Source organism: Coregonus clupeaformis, chromosome 3 (genome assembly GCF_020615455.1).
Source record: "Coregonus clupeaformis isolate EN_2021a chromosome 3, ASM2061545v1, whole genome shotgun sequence".
NCBI lineage: Eukaryota > Metazoa > Chordata > Actinopteri > Salmoniformes > Salmonidae > Coregonus > Coregonus clupeaformis.
The window spans coordinates 28,896,003-28,912,609 of NC_059194.1; the positions used below are offsets into that span (position 1 = coordinate 28,896,003).

The 16,607-nt window shown below is 45.3% G+C and overlaps 1 protein-coding gene across 4 annotated transcripts in view; it reads right to left on the reverse strand.

Moving 5' to 3' along the window:
• Positions 1-16,607, reverse strand: part of LOC121544049 (protein diaphanous homolog 1) — a 140,135-nt gene that overhangs the window by 11,959 nt on the left and 111,569 nt on the right. For all 4 annotated transcript variants that reach the window (XM_041854109.2, XM_041854110.2, XM_041854112.2 and 1 more), the window contains 9 exons: positions 9,893-9,991; positions 9,661-9,755; positions 9,396-9,497; positions 8,799-9,038; positions 8,479-8,608; positions 7,279-7,403; positions 6,860-7,024; positions 6,225-6,357; positions 196-285 (listed from right to left, as the gene is read on the reverse strand). In XM_041854109.2, the coding sequence (XP_041710043.1) occupies positions 196-285; positions 6,225-6,357; positions 6,860-7,024; positions 7,279-7,403; positions 8,479-8,608; positions 8,799-9,038; positions 9,396-9,497; positions 9,661-9,755; positions 9,893-9,991 (1,179 nt within the window). The remainder of the gene's footprint in view (positions 1-195; positions 286-6,224; positions 6,358-6,859; positions 7,025-7,278; positions 7,404-8,478; positions 8,609-8,798; positions 9,039-9,395; positions 9,498-9,660; positions 9,756-9,892; positions 9,992-16,607) is intronic.

Here is a 16,607-nt window from a genome sequence, read left to right on the forward strand (position 1 = left end):
TGTGTGTGTGTGTGTGTGTGTGTGTGTGTGTGTGTGTGTGTGTGTGTGTGTGTGTGTGTAAGAGAGACCGAGAGAGAGAGAGACAGAGAGAGAGAGAGAGAGACAGAGAGAGAGAGAGAGAGAGAGTGTGTCCAAGTACGTGAGAGCGAGAGAGAGAGAGAGCGAGAGAGAGGGAGCAACAGTGTGTGTTCTTACCAGCTTGTCGTGGGCCTCTCTTCCTCTTGAAGGCAGCACCAGACTGCAGCGCCTCCAACAGGCCGTCCATGATACCAGTCTCATCACCCTCTGTACACACACACACACAATACATATCACATACACAACATATAGAAACAATACAAAACACAGAAACATCCATAATTACCATAATCAAACACACACCATTTTCAGCATCCTCCATATAGACATACGACAGAGGAGAGCTCAGAAGACAAAGCACAACCCCTACCTTCACAAACATAACTCTCTCACAGGGGGGGAAGTCACCAGTCACAGACACGGTGGCCCATTAGATACATTAACCTAGTTGGGCACTGACCCAGTTCAGATCCTGCCTAGGCTGCAGGCTACATACATGTAGGAGTACACACACACACACACACACCAACAGGTCTAGTAAACTATGGCTCAATAAGCTTCAATGTCGACCAGGGATGTCTTCCATATGTGTGTGTATACTGGGGGTTGATTTATGTCTTTGTACCCCTGCACAGACACAGCGTCTGGCTGTCTAACAAAGCAGGGGAGAGGGGGTGTAGAGGGGATTCAGTGGCATACTCAGGCATATGGTTTGAATTATTTCCACTTTGAACTAAAAGAAGGGAGGCTGACAGGGGGGTGCTGCACGGGGTTAAAGGTTGTTGTCTTCACCTCCCCCTCCCCCTGTATCCCCCCCCCCACACACACACACTCTAGTTTAATCCCACTGTAAGCCTAGCGGCAGATGGCTCCTAGTCTCATTTGTCACGTCAAAGAAAGTCACACACACGCACGCACACACAGAGTTCAGGCCCCCAACACAGCTCGCATACACACTCAAGTGGCTGCAGCACTCAACTGCACAGGCAGAAAACATGCAGTCGTGTTTTTATTTTTAACCAAAGGAGAATACATCTGGCACAAAACCACTCCCCACTTCCATAAATCACAAGCTTGTGTTAAACCCAAAGCCATCCAGTGAAAACACACATCTTCTCGAGGAAACTGCTTTTGAGTGAGAGTTAACTGCAGCAGTACAGGGACAAACTGGGACCTGTTTTAAAAAGCATGCTTTATAGTTGACCTAATGACCTGGCAACTAAAATGAGACTACCGTGTCCTAGGGCTAATGGCCTCTCACTGTACAGCATGTTGAATGGCGCTACACTGGCTATGGGAGGACTGTCTAATGATTGAATAAGGCAAATTAAACGGAGTACACTATCGACTATGTCCGATCATTTCTGTAAGGTTTTTAAAATAGTTTTTTAATTTGCATTAATCAAGTTGAAGCACTTGTTGATAGCTAATTAACTCACATTTGATCCCTAAAACTGTTGCACAATACTGATTTAATTAACACAGCCATTGATAATCAATGGTCAGCAATCAATAGGAGAGTGAGAATTGAGTGGTGGTCAAGGTCATTATGAAATGCTCTCTCTGACCAGTGTGTAACGATGACCCCCCCCCACCACCAACAAAAAACAGGTATAGGATGGCAGTGAGTTAAGGACATAAGCTCTGTTAATCCGGTAATAGTATTAGAGAATCAGCATTAGAGATAAAGCTGGAGAAAATAATTAAGAGCTATTCTCTAAAGATGTCCCTTAGACACCCCCCCACACAGCCTGGCGTCATCATGTGCAGAACAAATATACACACACAAAGACAGACAACAGCCCCCCCTTTGGCCACAAGAGACGGTTTATCCAGCATGACTACCACTCTAGCAGGTTTCTCCATCCCCACCCACAAGAGGAGAGAAAGAAGTGCCCCCCCCCCCCCCATCTCATCCTCTCCCATCTATCCCTTTCTCCTCTCCATGTCCCTCCCTCTGTTCTGAGAGGACCAACACTGTCTAATCCCCCTGAGACATCTGTTGCTCTACAACTCCCCTGTCCCCACCCCCCTCCCTTCGCCTCTCTCTCACACAGCTTCTAAGGTAGAGCCACAGCACCCCCAGTGGCTACACGCCACACATCCACGTGTGTTCTCTCTCTCGCTCTCTCACACACACACACACACACACACACACACACACACACACACACACACACACACACACAACAAACACACCCTCTTTCATGCAGCACTGACACCTAGCTGCAGACCTGGGGAACTACGCAGAACTGGTGCTACTGAGGAATATGAACAGGTCCCAGATCAGCCTACACTACAGCTGCTGTCACTAATACAGTAGGCTATTGCCATTGGCACTAAACCCTACAATTCATACAGTTAAGACTAAGTATAAATAAACTAGGCCTAAATCCTGATTAAAATGAGCAGTGGTACAGCCTGGCAGTATAAGTAATATCGCTGTATTTTAATCTTAATTTATATGCTGGTATTATAATTAAGCAATAATGCATGAGGGGGTGTGGTATATGGCCAATATACCATGGCTAAGTGCTGTTCTTAAGCACGACGCAACGCAGAGTGCCTGGATACAGCCCTTAGCCGTGGTATATTGGCCATATACCACAAACCCCCGAGATGCCTTATTTACAGTGGGGAAAAAAAGTATTTAGTCAGCCACCAATTGTGCAAGTTCTCCCACTTAAAAAGATGAGAGAGGCCTGTAATTTTCATCATAGGTACACGTCAACTATAACAGACAAAATGAGGGGAAAAAATCCTGAAAATCACATTGTAGGATTTTTAATGAATTTATTTGCAAATTATGGTGGAAAATATGTATTTGGTCAATAACAAAAGTTTCACAATACTTTGTTATACACCCTTTGTTGGCAATGACACAGGTCAAACGTTTTCTGTAAGTCTTCACAAGGTTTTCACACACTGTTGCTGGTATTTTGGCCCATTCCTCCATGCAGATCTCCTCTAGAGCAGTGATGTTTTGGGGCGGTCGCTGGGCAACACAGACTTTCAACTCCCTCCAAAGATTTTCTATGGGGTTGAGATCTGGAGACTGGCTAGGCCACTCCAGGACATTGAAATTTACATTTACATTTTTGTCATTTAGCAGACGCTCTTATCCAGAGCGACTTACAGTTAGTGAATACATATTTTTTTATACTGGCCCCCCGTGGGAATCGAACCCACAACCCTGGCGTTGCAAACGCCATGCTCTATCAACTGAGCTACATCCCTGCCGGCCATTCCCTCCCCTACCCTGGACGACACTGGGCCAATTGTGCGCCGCCCATGAGTCTCCCGGTCGCGGCCGGCTGCGACAGAGCCTGGATTCGAACCAGGATCTCTAGTGGCACAGTTAGCACTGCGATGCAGTGCCTTAGACCACTGCGCCACTCAGGAGAAATGTTTCTTACGAAGCCACTCCTTCGTTGCCCGGGCGGTGTGTTTGGGATCATTGTCATGCTGAAAGACCCAGCCACGTTTCATCTTCAATGCCCTTGCTGATGGAAGGAGGTTTTCACTCAAAATCTCACGATACATGGCCCCATTCATTCTTTCCTTTACATGGATCAGTCGTCCTGGTCCCTTTGCAGAAAAACAGCCCCAAAGCATGATGTTTCCACCCCCATGCTTCACAGTAGTGGTGGTGTTTGGATGCAACTCAGCATTCTTTGTCCTCCAAACACGACGAGTTGAGTTTTTACCAAAAAGTTATATTTTGGTTTCATCTGACCATATGACATTCTCCCAATCCGCTTCTGGATCATCCAAATGCACTCTAGCAAACTTCAGACGGGCCTGAACACGTCTGGCACTGCAGGATTTGAGTCCCTGGCGGCGTAGTGTGTTACTGATGGTAGGCTTTGTTACTTTGGTCCCAGCTCTGTGCAGGTCATTCAATAGGTCCCCCCGTGTGGTTCTGGGATTTTTGCTCACCGTTCTTGTGATCATTTTGACCCCACGGGGTGAGATCTTGCGTGGAGCCCCAGATCGAGGGAGATTATCAGTGGTCTTGTATGTCTTCCATTTCCTAATAATTGCTCCCACAGTTGATTTCTTCAAACCAAGCTGCTTACCTATTGCAGATTCAGTCTTCCCAGCCTGGTGCAGGTCTACAATTTAGTTTCTGGTGTCCTTTGACAGCTCTTTGGTCTTGGCCATAGTGGAGTTTGGAGTGTGACTGTTTGAGGTTGTGGACAGGTGTCTTTTATAGTGATAACAAGTTCAAACAGGTGCCATTAATACAGGTAACGAGTGGAGGACAGAGGAGCCTCTTAAAGAAGAAGTTACAGGTCTGTGAGAGCCAGAAATCTTGCTTGTTTGTAGGTGACCAAATACTTATTTTCCACCATAATTTACAAATAAATTCATTAAAAATCCTACAATGTGATTTTCTGGAAAAAAAAGTCTCAATTTGTCTGTAATAGTTGACGTGTACCTATGATGAAAATTACAGGCCTCTCTCATCTTTAAAAAGTGGGAGAACTTGCACAATTGGTGGCTGACTAAATACTTTTTCCCCCCACTGTATATTATAAACTGGTTACCAACGTAATTACAGCAGTAAAAATAAATGTTTTGTCATACCCGTGGTATACGGTCAGCCAATCAGCATTCAGGGCTCGAACCACCCAGATTAAAATGTAATATAACCTAATCAAATGATCTTATCGACTCGAGCATCTGTGTGAGAGAAACTGAGGATACGGTCTCTCTGTGCTTATTTCACATGGGAATGTTAAGGCCATGAACTCCAAACACACACTGACCTCACAGAGTTCAACCAACTAGTGTGTATGTGTTAGAGAGGGAGTGCGTGAGAAGCAGGAAGTAAATGATGTGAGACAAAGTAATTATGAAGAGAGACCTTGAACACAGTTCAACACACACAACAAAGACTAGGTGAGTGTGTGTACTGTGTGTGTGTGTGTGTGTAACTAGGTTGTGGTAAATACCACAGAGCTTTGGCAGTCCTACCACCTGTATGTAAATCGCCCCTCCCCTCCCAGCCACACACAAGCGTGCAGTCAAGTTTCATGGTCAACTATCGATATGAAACTCAATAGGCAGTCAAAGCTCTATGAATGGATGGATGGAGTGTGTGCTTTGAATGTCTGTAGTGGTTGACCATGAAACTTGCCTCCTTCACGTTCTACACACCGCACGGATAAAGGGTTTAGATTGCAGGAAGATAAATGACTGTCCCTTTAAAAAGAAAGGACAGATGGAAGAAAAACTGAGGGAGGAAAGAGGGGAAGAGCCAGCTGGAACACCTCATCAGGAGAGAGGGAAATAATGTGGGTGAAAGAGTGGACGCACACGCACCCACACCAACACACACACCCACACCCACACACACACACACACCCACACACCCCACACACACCCCACACCCACACACCCCCACACACACACACACACACACACACACACACACACACACACACACACACACACACACACACACACACACACACACACACACACACACACACACACACACACACACACACAGCGCTGTAGCAGAGAGGAATTCTGTTGACTGTGGAGTCCCAAGGGAGACCAACTGGAGCCAAAAAGAGGAGGAATGTTCTGAAAGTAGGTCAGAGAACGAAAGAGGGAGGTGCAGTGTCTGTGAGGGAGTGAGAGAAGGCAAAAGTTACTCGTTTGTGGTCCGTTTGTATGGGTTTCAGCGCAATGCCCTGTGTGTGTGTGTCAGGATAAGATGGTCGCTATCCCAGCCTTTTTAAATCTCAGACAGAGAGACTAAACGTATTTGTGGAGTTAAGAGATTTACTCTTTCTTCTTATTGTTTTCGGAGACAAAAATCCCTCGTTCCAAAAAGAACTGAATGAGGTGATAAGACAGAGTCAGACTATAGTCTCCTCCACATTTCTATCCTCCGTCTCTCGTTCACTAGCTCTTTTCTCTCGCTCTGTGCAGAGGTCCTCTATATTAGATTATCTTAGGTCTGCTGTGGATTACTGGAAACAACGCACACACGCACACACACACACGGATCCCGCAGTACAGTGGGCTCTGACTGCCCCCAACTGGCATCAAGGAGAAGTTCAGTTCACAAAACATCCTCCCTCCACCCAGCCCCACACGTTGACCCACTCCTCTCCCACAGACACTCTGACCTGCGTTGAGGTCCAGTTGTTGGCTTTTCTTCTGTTTCTCCTCCTTCTCCCTGTCAGCCTTCTCTCTGGCCAGCTTGGCTCTCTTGAGCTTCTCCTCCGACTCCCTCCTCTTCGCATTCTCCTTCACCGCTTGCTGAGGGGACATGGACGCAGAGACAGGGACGTCAGTGTGTGCGTGTGTGTGTGTGTATGTGAGCGAGAGAGATTATGTGAAAGTGTGACACTGAGAAACACTTCAAGACTTGGCCGTCTGCCTAGATAGCCCGTCAAACAAACCAGCACCTGCATCTGTAGGATCAAGGAGTTCTTTTAGTAAACCACAGTCACAGTTAAACGGTTTAAGTGAGATAAACACACCATGTCAGCCGTTATGAACACTATGTCAACACTAGCAACAGGTGGCTAAATCTATCCCCTAATTGCCCCTTCCCTCCTCTTCCCTCTCTCCTCTAAAGTGTTTGTGTAGGCTAAAAGGAAACTGATAAGGAATACCTGTAGACTACACCTGCCTACTAACACAGTAAATATCACTCGCACAGACAGGTGACGAGAAACGGTACGGTTTGAAATCTACTTTAGTGTGTATAATTTAATCCGAATGAGAGTGAGAGAGACACCCGTGCACGCACACTCACCTGGAACATGTTCTTGAAGTTGTTGAGGTCACCGAAGAACTCTTCGACAGAAATCTTGCGAGGGTCGAACACAAAGTAGTCCCCCAGGTCAGAGTACTGCTTCTCCATGTTCTTATGCATCATGTCCAACTTCTCATACTGCTCTCTGGCACTGCCCACAAAGCTGTGAGGAACGGCGTTAAGGAATACACAGCCCGGCAACACACAGAGGCCTACACACATTCAGCTTTCAGCACGGAAGACCTGGCTTGCAGGAATTGACATCAGAGAATGTTTCCTGTCTCCATTGTAATTCGTAGGATGTGTGGCGCTCCTTTGAAACAACACTTTACATGTAGTTTTATTGGATGAGAGGAAGTGAAAATGATTTGAGTTGAGTTTGATTTAGAGTCAACGTGATTTGCAGTAGTAAAGGATATAGTCATTTTCTCTATGAACATGTCCCTGTCACTCTGTGGAGGAGGGAAGGTCTCCAGGTCTTTGTCCAGACTATTCAGTGCACGACCCATCTGCTCCAAGTTCTTCTGCAGAGTCTCAGCCGACACTGGCACAGGGGTTAGATAGGAAAGGGCAAAGGTCAACGTGTCGAAAGGAAAGGAGAGAAAACAAGGAAAGGAAAACTGTCTGAATATTGGTATCCACCCCCCCAGTCTTAGTTCTGAGGGTAGGTGTTAGGTGTAGTCTAGGGTTGGGCGATATTACGATAGGCGATACTATCGACAATGATTGACAGCCATCGTCGATGGTGACGACATCGTGATGTGACAGATGATGGTTTAGCCTATTTGAACTTGACTGGCTCTGCGCAGTAGGCCTAAGGAACGGTGTCGGACAGCGCACGGCAGGGCAGCACGAGTGACATTCCGAGTAATCTGCCTAGTCCTATTTGCTATAGCCTATTTAAATAAATAGCCTGTTATGTAGGCCTATAGAGTAATGTAGGCTAGACAGAGCAGATAATTCCACCAAAGCAGCGCAAAATGTCCAGTCGGAATATTGTTTCTCTCTCTCTAGCTCTGTCGGATGCATGGGCCTTATAGCCTAAACCTATTTATTTTTTATAATGAACACTCCTTAACTACATTGTGTCTAGCTGTTTTAAGAAACGTAGGCTATATTCCCTTGTTTCTCCATTTAATATGAATATGACTTTGGGCTAAACAATGAATGAGTCTAACGGAGTTCCACCTCAAAAAGTTGTTTAAATAGCCTACAAACGAAGGGTAGCCAGGGGACTAACAATGAGAAAGAACAAACTATATCAATAGCCTATAGAAAAGTTGAATGACAAGCTTAATCAAGTTTAAGCCTATTAAGAAATAAATGATCTGTGCGGGGTGAAAAAAAACAAACAGCCAATAACCTCTCCTCTTACATGGCCCATCATAGAAGTCATGAAGTTGCCGCTTTCAAAAAGAACAAGAATGAAGGTCTGAATCTAGGCTATAGAACAAACAACCGCCTTTTAAGAGAGGAGGAAGAAGCAAAGCAATCCTCATCAACTCTGAAGACGGTAGACTTTGCTTCTATCCAGCCCATGATTTTATGAGTACATACTCACGATAGGACAAAGATTGACATCGCCCAACCCTAGTGTAGTCCATGGTTGTCATGGTTACCTCGGCTGGCCTTCTCTACGTGGATGAGCTCGTCGGGGAAGGTCATGACGTCGGGATACTGCTCCTGACAAACGTCAGCCAGGAAGTGCAGCAGCGTCTGCTTCAGGTCAGCTGTCTTCGTGTCCCGCAGCTGATTGGACAGAGGGTCAGAGGGCAATTCAGACAATAGTTGTATTCCCCCCCCACCCCTTTAAAACCCTTAATGCAGTCTTTGCTTATCACATCCATTTTGTCCTAACCCTGTAGTGTCTGTAGATACGCGATTGTGTGTCTGTGTGTGTTTATGTATGTGTGTATATATCTGTCTCTCTCTCTCACACCTTGCAGAGGTAGCTAATGGTGAATCCGAAGGCCTTGGCGTTGCGGGAGCCGGCGTTCATGTAGTTGCCCACCAGCAGGGTGATCTGCAGCAGCTGGGAGAAGGCGGTGCTCTTCCTCAGCTCCTCGCAGGCCGCCGTCACGGACACCACGTCTGGCTTGATGTTGTTCAGCTGCTCCTCAAACTGCAGCCGGAACAAGATGGCCGTCAGCCGAGGCTTCAGCCGCTTCACCGTCGACATCTGGAGGCGGGAGAGAGGCGAGGGTTGGAGAACATGACACCCACGAGGGGTACATTTGTGTTATAAATGATTTCTGAAGCATCTTTTTAGTGCTTATGAAGACTTGTGAATGCTCTATAAAGCCTTTATAAATTATGTTTCCTTTAAAGTGGGATGGGAGGGACTGTATTCCTGGTAGTGTTTGACTAGGGTCAATAGGGTTGTGTGTATGGTTGGCTAGTTTGTGTTTTCCAAGTCTAATGTGTTATGCTATGGTTTAGTCAGGCCATTCACAGCTTTATTAATGCCCCATTTTTCCACATAATAGCGTGTGTGTTGTGTTGTGTTGTGCGTGTGTGTTGTGGCTTGTGTTCTCACCACTACTCCAAACTGCTCGGCCTCTGCCAGGTCTTCATACTCATCTTTCATCTCCCCCAGAACATTCAGCGTCTCCTGTTCTGGCAGCTGCTTGATAAGATTCTACACACAGCAAGAGCGAGAACATTCATTTACATACAGGAAAAATAGAACATTTGAATACACAAAACAAACATTTGCATTATCTAACGCACACATAGAAAACACTGACTCGCTCACGTTCAGCCAGCCAGACAGATAGACAGACAAACACTCTGGTCTGTACCTGCACCATGGACTCAGAGAGCAGTTTCTCGTTGACCTCCAGGATGACGTTTTTGATCTCCTCGTAGGGCAGACGGAACGAGCCCAGGAAGATGGCTGAAACACACACAGCCAATCACAGCTCACACACACACAACACTACTACTTGACTGCTAGACCCTTGCTGCATTGAAACCCTGAGAAGCTGAACATAGTGGAGAGCGGTGATACAGGGCTTGTGATTAGACACTCACAGAGGTTCTGAGAAGATTTGGAGTCCAACACCTTCAACTCTTTCACCTTCTTCTTCTGGGTTGTTTTCTTCTCCTCCTCTCCCTCCTGGTCCTTCTTTGCTATACACAGAGAGAGAGAGAGAGAGGGGGGGGTGGTGGTGAATGATTTATATTGTTAATATTCGGTCCTCTGTAGCTCAGTTGATAGAGCATGGCAACTAAGTCACTTTGGATAAAAGTGGCTGCTAAATGGCATAGATTATATTATTACTTCAATACTTCGAGAAGAGAACTCATGTCAATCCCAAGGCACATTTCAACTGGAGGGAGGAGAGAGATGGCGAGCAAGAGGGTAAAAAGGAATATAGGAGTGGAGAGGAGAGGGGGAAGCCAAGATGACCATTTTAAAGCATATGACAAAGAAAGAAAACAGAAAGAGTGATAGAAGTTAACAGAGGTGACAAGAAAAACAGTATGAAAGAAATAGAAAGGGGGAGAAATGTAGATAGACGCTGACAGAGAGAGAGAGAGATGTAGATAGACGCTGACAGAGAGAGAGAGAGATGTAGATAGAGGCTGACAGAGAGAGAGAGAGATGTAGATAGAGGCTGACAGAGAGAGAGAGAGATGTAGATAGAGGCTGACAGAGAGAGAGAGAGATGTAGATAGAGGCTGACAGAGAGAGAGAGAGATGTAGATAGAGGCTGACAGAGAGAGAGAGATGTAGATAGAGGCTGACAGAGAGAGAGAGATGTAGATAGAGGCTGACAGAGAGAGAGAGAGATGTAGATAGAGGCTGACAGAGAGAGAGAGATGTAGATAGAGGCTGACAGAGGGAGAGATGTAGATAGAGGCTGACAGAGGGAGAGATGCCCTTTTCGTGTCTCTCCCACCTCCAGCTGTAGAATGTCATGGAGGTGTTGGGAGCATTGTACTGTAACACCTCGGAGTAGACGAGAAATAACATCACTCCACCACCACGGGGGAAGAATATTCACGTCGCACAAGGCTACACATAGTTCTCATGCAGACGGACATGGAGGACTCTGAGGAAAGCACAAAGCAGCAGCAAACACACCACCATACACACTCACAAACTGTTGGTACAAGGAACTTGTCTGTGGGTAGTGTGTGTACTTCTGGGTTGAGTTCAGTGTTGGACACACACACACACAAGCGTGTATCCAATAGGGTTGGCCGGCATCCAGATGTTCATACTGTCTCTGTACCATACTGGGGTATACGGTATTACCGGAAGTGCACAATATATATATATATATATATATACACACATATTGGGGAGAACAAGTATTTGATACACTGCCGATTTTGCAGGTTTTCCTACTTACAAAGCATGTAGAGGTCTGTAATTTTTATCATAGGTACACTTCAACTGTGAGAGACGGAATCTAAAACAAAAATCCAGAAAATCACATTGTATGATTTTTAAGTAATTCATTTGCATTTTATTGCATGACATAAGTATTTGATCACCTACCAACCAGTAAGAATTCCGGCTCTCACAGACCTGTTAGTTTTTTCTTTAAGAAGCCCTCCTGTTCTCCACTCATTACCTGTATTAACTGCACCTGTTTGAACTCGTTACCTGTATAAAAGACACCTGTCCACACACTCAATCAAACAGACTCCAACCTCTCCACAATGGCCAAGACCAGAGAGCTGTGTAAGGACATCAGGGATAAAATTGTAGACCTGCACAAGGCTGGGATGGGCTACAGGACAATAGGCAAGCAGCTTGGTGAGAAGGCAACAACTGTTGGCGCAATTATTAGAAAATGTAAGAAGTTCAAGATGACGGTCAATCACCCTCGGTCTGGGGCTCCATGCAAGATCTCACCTCGTGGGGCATCAATGATCATGATGAAGGTGAGGGATCAGCCCAGAACTACACGGCAGGACCTGGTCAATGACCTGAAGAGAGCTGGGACCACAGTCTCAAAGAAAACCATTAGTAACACACTATGCCGTCATGGATTAAAATCCTGCAGCGCACGCAAGGTCCCCCTGCTCAAGCCAGCGCATGTCCAGGCCCATCTGAAGTTTGCCAATTACCATCTGGATGATCCAGAGGAGGAATGGGAGAAGGTCATGTGGTCTGATGAGACAAAAATAGAGCTTTTTGGTCTAAACTCCACTCGCCGTGTTTGGAGGAAGAAGAAGGATGAGTACATCCCCAAGAACACCATCCCAACCGTGAAGCATGGAGGTGGAAACATAATTCTTTGGGGATGCTTTTCTGCAAAGGGGACAGGACGACTACACCGTATTGAGGGGAGGATGGATGGGGCCATGTATCACGAGATCTTGGCCAACAACCTCCTTCCCTCAGTAAGAGCATTGAAGATGGGTTGTGGCTGGGTCTTCCAGCATGACAACGACCCGAAACACACAGCCAGGGCAACTAAGGAGTCGCTCTGTAAGAAGCATCTCAAGGTCCTGGAGTGGCCTAGCCAGTCTCCAGACCTGAACCCAATAGAACATCTTTGGAGGGAGCTGAAAGTCTGTATTGCCCAGCGACAGCCCCGAAACCTGAAGGATCTGGAAAAGGTCTGTATGGAGGAGTGGGCCAAAATCCCTGCTGCAGTGTGTGCAAACCTGGTCAAGACCTACAGGAAACGTATGATCTCTGTAATTGCAAACAAAGGTTTCTGTACCAAATATTAAGTTCTGCTTTTCTGATGTATCAAATACTTATGTCATGCAATAAAATGCAAATTAATTACTTAAAAATCATACAATGTGAATTTCTGGATTTTTGTTTTAGATTCCATCTCTCACATTTGAAGTGTACCTATGATAAAAATTACAGACCTCTACATGCTTTGTAAGTAGGAAAACCTGCAAAATCGGCAGTGTATCAAATACTTGTTCTCCCCACTGTATATATATATTTTACACACAAGAAAATGTAAGCAACAGGGATCTTGCTCCAAGAGGGGACTGAATGTCTCTGCTGTAACCAAGAATCTTGATCTTGACATCTAGCCACTTACAGTGCATTCGGAAAGTCTTCAGACCCCTTGACTTTTTCCACATTTTGATACATTACAGCCTTATTCTAAAATGGATTAAAAACTAAATCAATCTACACCCAATACCTCATAATAACAAAGCGAAAACAGGTTTATAAATATATTTATTAATAATAAAAACAGAAATACCTTATTTACATAAGTATTCAGACCCTTTGCAGTGAGACTCGAAATTGAGCTCAGGTGCATCCTGTTTCCATTGATCATCCTTGAGATGTTTCTACAACTTGATTGGAGTCCACCTGTGGTAAATTCAATTGATTGGACATGATTTGGAAAGACACACACCTGTTTATATAAGGCCCCACAGTTGACAGTGCACGTCAGAGCAAAAACCAAGCGGTGAGGTCAAAGGAATTGTCTGTAGAGCTTCGAGACAGGATTGTGTCGATGCACAGATCTGGGGAAGGGTACCAAAAAATGTCTGCAGCATTGAAGGTCCCCAAGAATACAGTGGCCTCCATCATTCTTAAATGGAAGAAGTTTGGAAACACCAAGACTCTCGCTAGAGCTGTCTGCCCGGCCAAACTGAGAAATCGGGGGAGAAGGGCCTTGGTGAGGGAGGTGACCAAGAACCCGATGGTCACTCTGACAAAGCTCCAGAGTTTGTCTGTGGAGATGGGAGAACATTCCAGAAGGACAATCATCTCTGTAGCACTCCACCAATCAGACCATTATGGTAGAGTGGCCAGACGGAAGCCACTCCTCAGTAAAAGACACATGACAGCCCGCTTGGAGTTTGCCAAAAGGCATGAGAAACAAGATCCTTTGGTCTGGAGGAAACCTGGCACCATCCCTACGGTGAAGCATGGTGGTGGCAGCATCATGCTGTGGGGATGTTATTAAGTGGCAGGGACTGGGAGACTAGTCAGGATCAGGGAAAGATGAACGGAGCAAAGTACAGAGAGATCCTTGATGAAAACCTGCTCCAGAGCGCAAAGGACCTCAGGCTGGGGTGAAGGATCACCTTCCAACAGGACAACGACCCTAAGCACACAGCCAAGACAACGCATGAGTGGCTTCGGGACAAGTCTCAATGTCCTTGAGTGGACCTGCCAGAGCCCAGACTTGAACACGATCCAACATCTCTGGAGAGACCTGAAAACAGCTGTGCAGCAACGCTCCCCATCCAACCTGAGAGAGCTTGAGAGGATCTGCAGAGAAGAACGGGAGAAACTGCCCAGTTACAGGTGTGCCAAGCGTCATACCCAAGAAGACTCGAGGCTGTAATCGCTGCCGAAGGTGCTTCAACAAAGTACTGAGTAAAAGGTCTGAATACTCAGGTAAATGTGATATTTCAGTTTTAAAAAATGTATACATGCATACATTTCTTAAAATCTGTATTTGTTTTCTCATTATGGGGTATTGTGTATAGATTGATGAGGGGGGAAAACACAATTTAATACATTTTAGAATGGATAAAGTCAAGGGGTCTGAATACTTTAGCTAGTAAGTTAGCAAACCAAATACATAGCTGGAGCCCTGAGCTGGATATAATTTATTTGACATATCTTAGATTTCTTATAGTTACACTTAACTTACAGTTAGTTATAAGCAGTGGCGTAGCACACAGCCCCCCCCAAAAAAAAAAAAAAGTATGTTTTTTAAATGGTATTGAAAAACCATACCATCGTTATTTCGAAATATACCGTGTTCCCGGTGCATCGCCCAAGCCTAGCATCCAAAGCGACTGGCTATAGGACAGAGTTCACGTGTCCCCATTTTTCTTTTTGCTCCTTCAACATCCTCCATCCATCTCCTGTCCCCTTCCACAAGGCATATTATGTCCCCTACCGCTCACTCAAGTTTTCACTCTCTCTCTCTCTCGCTCTCTTTTATCCCTCAGTTTCTTTTTCCTCACAGTTTTACATGGAGCCTGAACAGGAAATAGGAATACAACTACTACAACAACAGGTCCCCTGTAGCTTACTTGGTAGAGCATGGCACTTGCAACGCCAGGGTTGTGGGTTCGTTTCCCACGGGGGGCCAGTATGAAAAATGTATGCACTCACTAACTAAGTCGCTCTGGATAAGAGCGTCTGCTAAATAACAAAAGAAAATAACACCAGTAGTACTACTACTTCTACAACAACAGTAGTACTACTACTTCCTGGGACCACCATACTACCACTGCTACTACTACAACAGTACCACTACTACTACTGAACTACCCTTACTACAGTACTACCACTACAGTACTACCATTACCACTACAACAGTACTACTACTACAGTAATTTTCTATTTCACCTTTATTTAACCAGGTAGGCCAGTTGAGAACAAGTTCTCATTTACAACTGCAACCTGGCCAAGATAAAACAAAGCAGTGCGATAAAAACAACAACCACACAGAGTTACATATGGAATAAACAAAAACGTACAGTCAATAACACAATAGAAAATCTATATACAGTGTGTGCAAATGTAGTAAGATATGGAGGTAAGGCAATAAATAGGCCATAGTGCAAAATAATTACAATTTAGTATTAACACTGGAGTGATAGATGTGCAGAATATGATGTGCAAATAGAGATACTGGGGTGCAAATGAGCAAAATATATAACAATGTAAATAACAATATGGGGATGAGGTAGTTGGGTGGGCTGATTACAGATGGGCTGTGTACAGGTGCAGTGATCGGTAAGCTGCTCTGACAACTGATGCTTAAAGTTAAATGAGGGAGATAAGGGTCTCCAGCTTCAGAGATTTTTGTAGTTCGTTCCAGTCATTTGCAGCAGAGAACTGGAAGGAATGGCAGCCAAAAGGAGATGTTGGCTTTGGGGATGACCAGTGAGATATACCTGCTGGAGCACATACTACGGGTGGGTGTTGCTATGGTGACCAATGAGCTAAGATAAGGCAGGGATTTGCCTAGAAGTGATTTATAGATGACCTGGAGCCAGTGGGTTTGGCGACGAATATGTAGTGAGGGCCAGCCAATGAGAGCATACAGGTCACAATGGTGGGTAGTATATGGGGCTTTGGTGACAAAATGGATGGTACTGTGATAGACTACATCCAATTTGCTGAGTTGAGTATTGGAAGCTATTTTGTAAATGACATCGCCGAAGTCAAGGATCGGTAGGATAGTCAGTTTTACAAGGGCATGTTTAGCAGCATGAGTGAAGGAGGCTTTGTTGCGAAACAGGAAGCAGATTCTAGATTTAACTTTGGATTGGAGATGCTTAATGTGTCTGGAAGGAGAGTTTACGGTCTAACCAGACACCTAGGTATTTGTAGTTGTCCACATATTCTAAGTCAGACCCGCCGAGAGTAGTGATTCTAGTCGGGCGGGCGGGTGCAAGCAGCTTTCGATTGAAGAGCATGCATTTAGTTTTACTAGCGTTTAAGAGCAGTTGGAGGCTACGGAAGGAGTGTTGTATGGCATTGAAGCTCGTTTGGAGGTTTCTTAACACAGTATCCAATGAAGGGCCAGGTATATACAAAATGGTTTCGTCTGCGTAGCGGTGGATCTGAGAGTCACCAGCAGCAAGAGCGACATCATTGATATACACAGAGAATAGAGTCGGCCCGAGAATTTAACCCTGTGGCACCCCCATAGAGATTGCCAGAGGTCCAGACAACAGGCCCTCCGATTTGACACATTGAACTCTATCTGAAAAGTAGTTGGTGAACCAGGCGAGGCAGTCAGTTGAGAAACCAAGGCTATTTAGTCTGCCAATA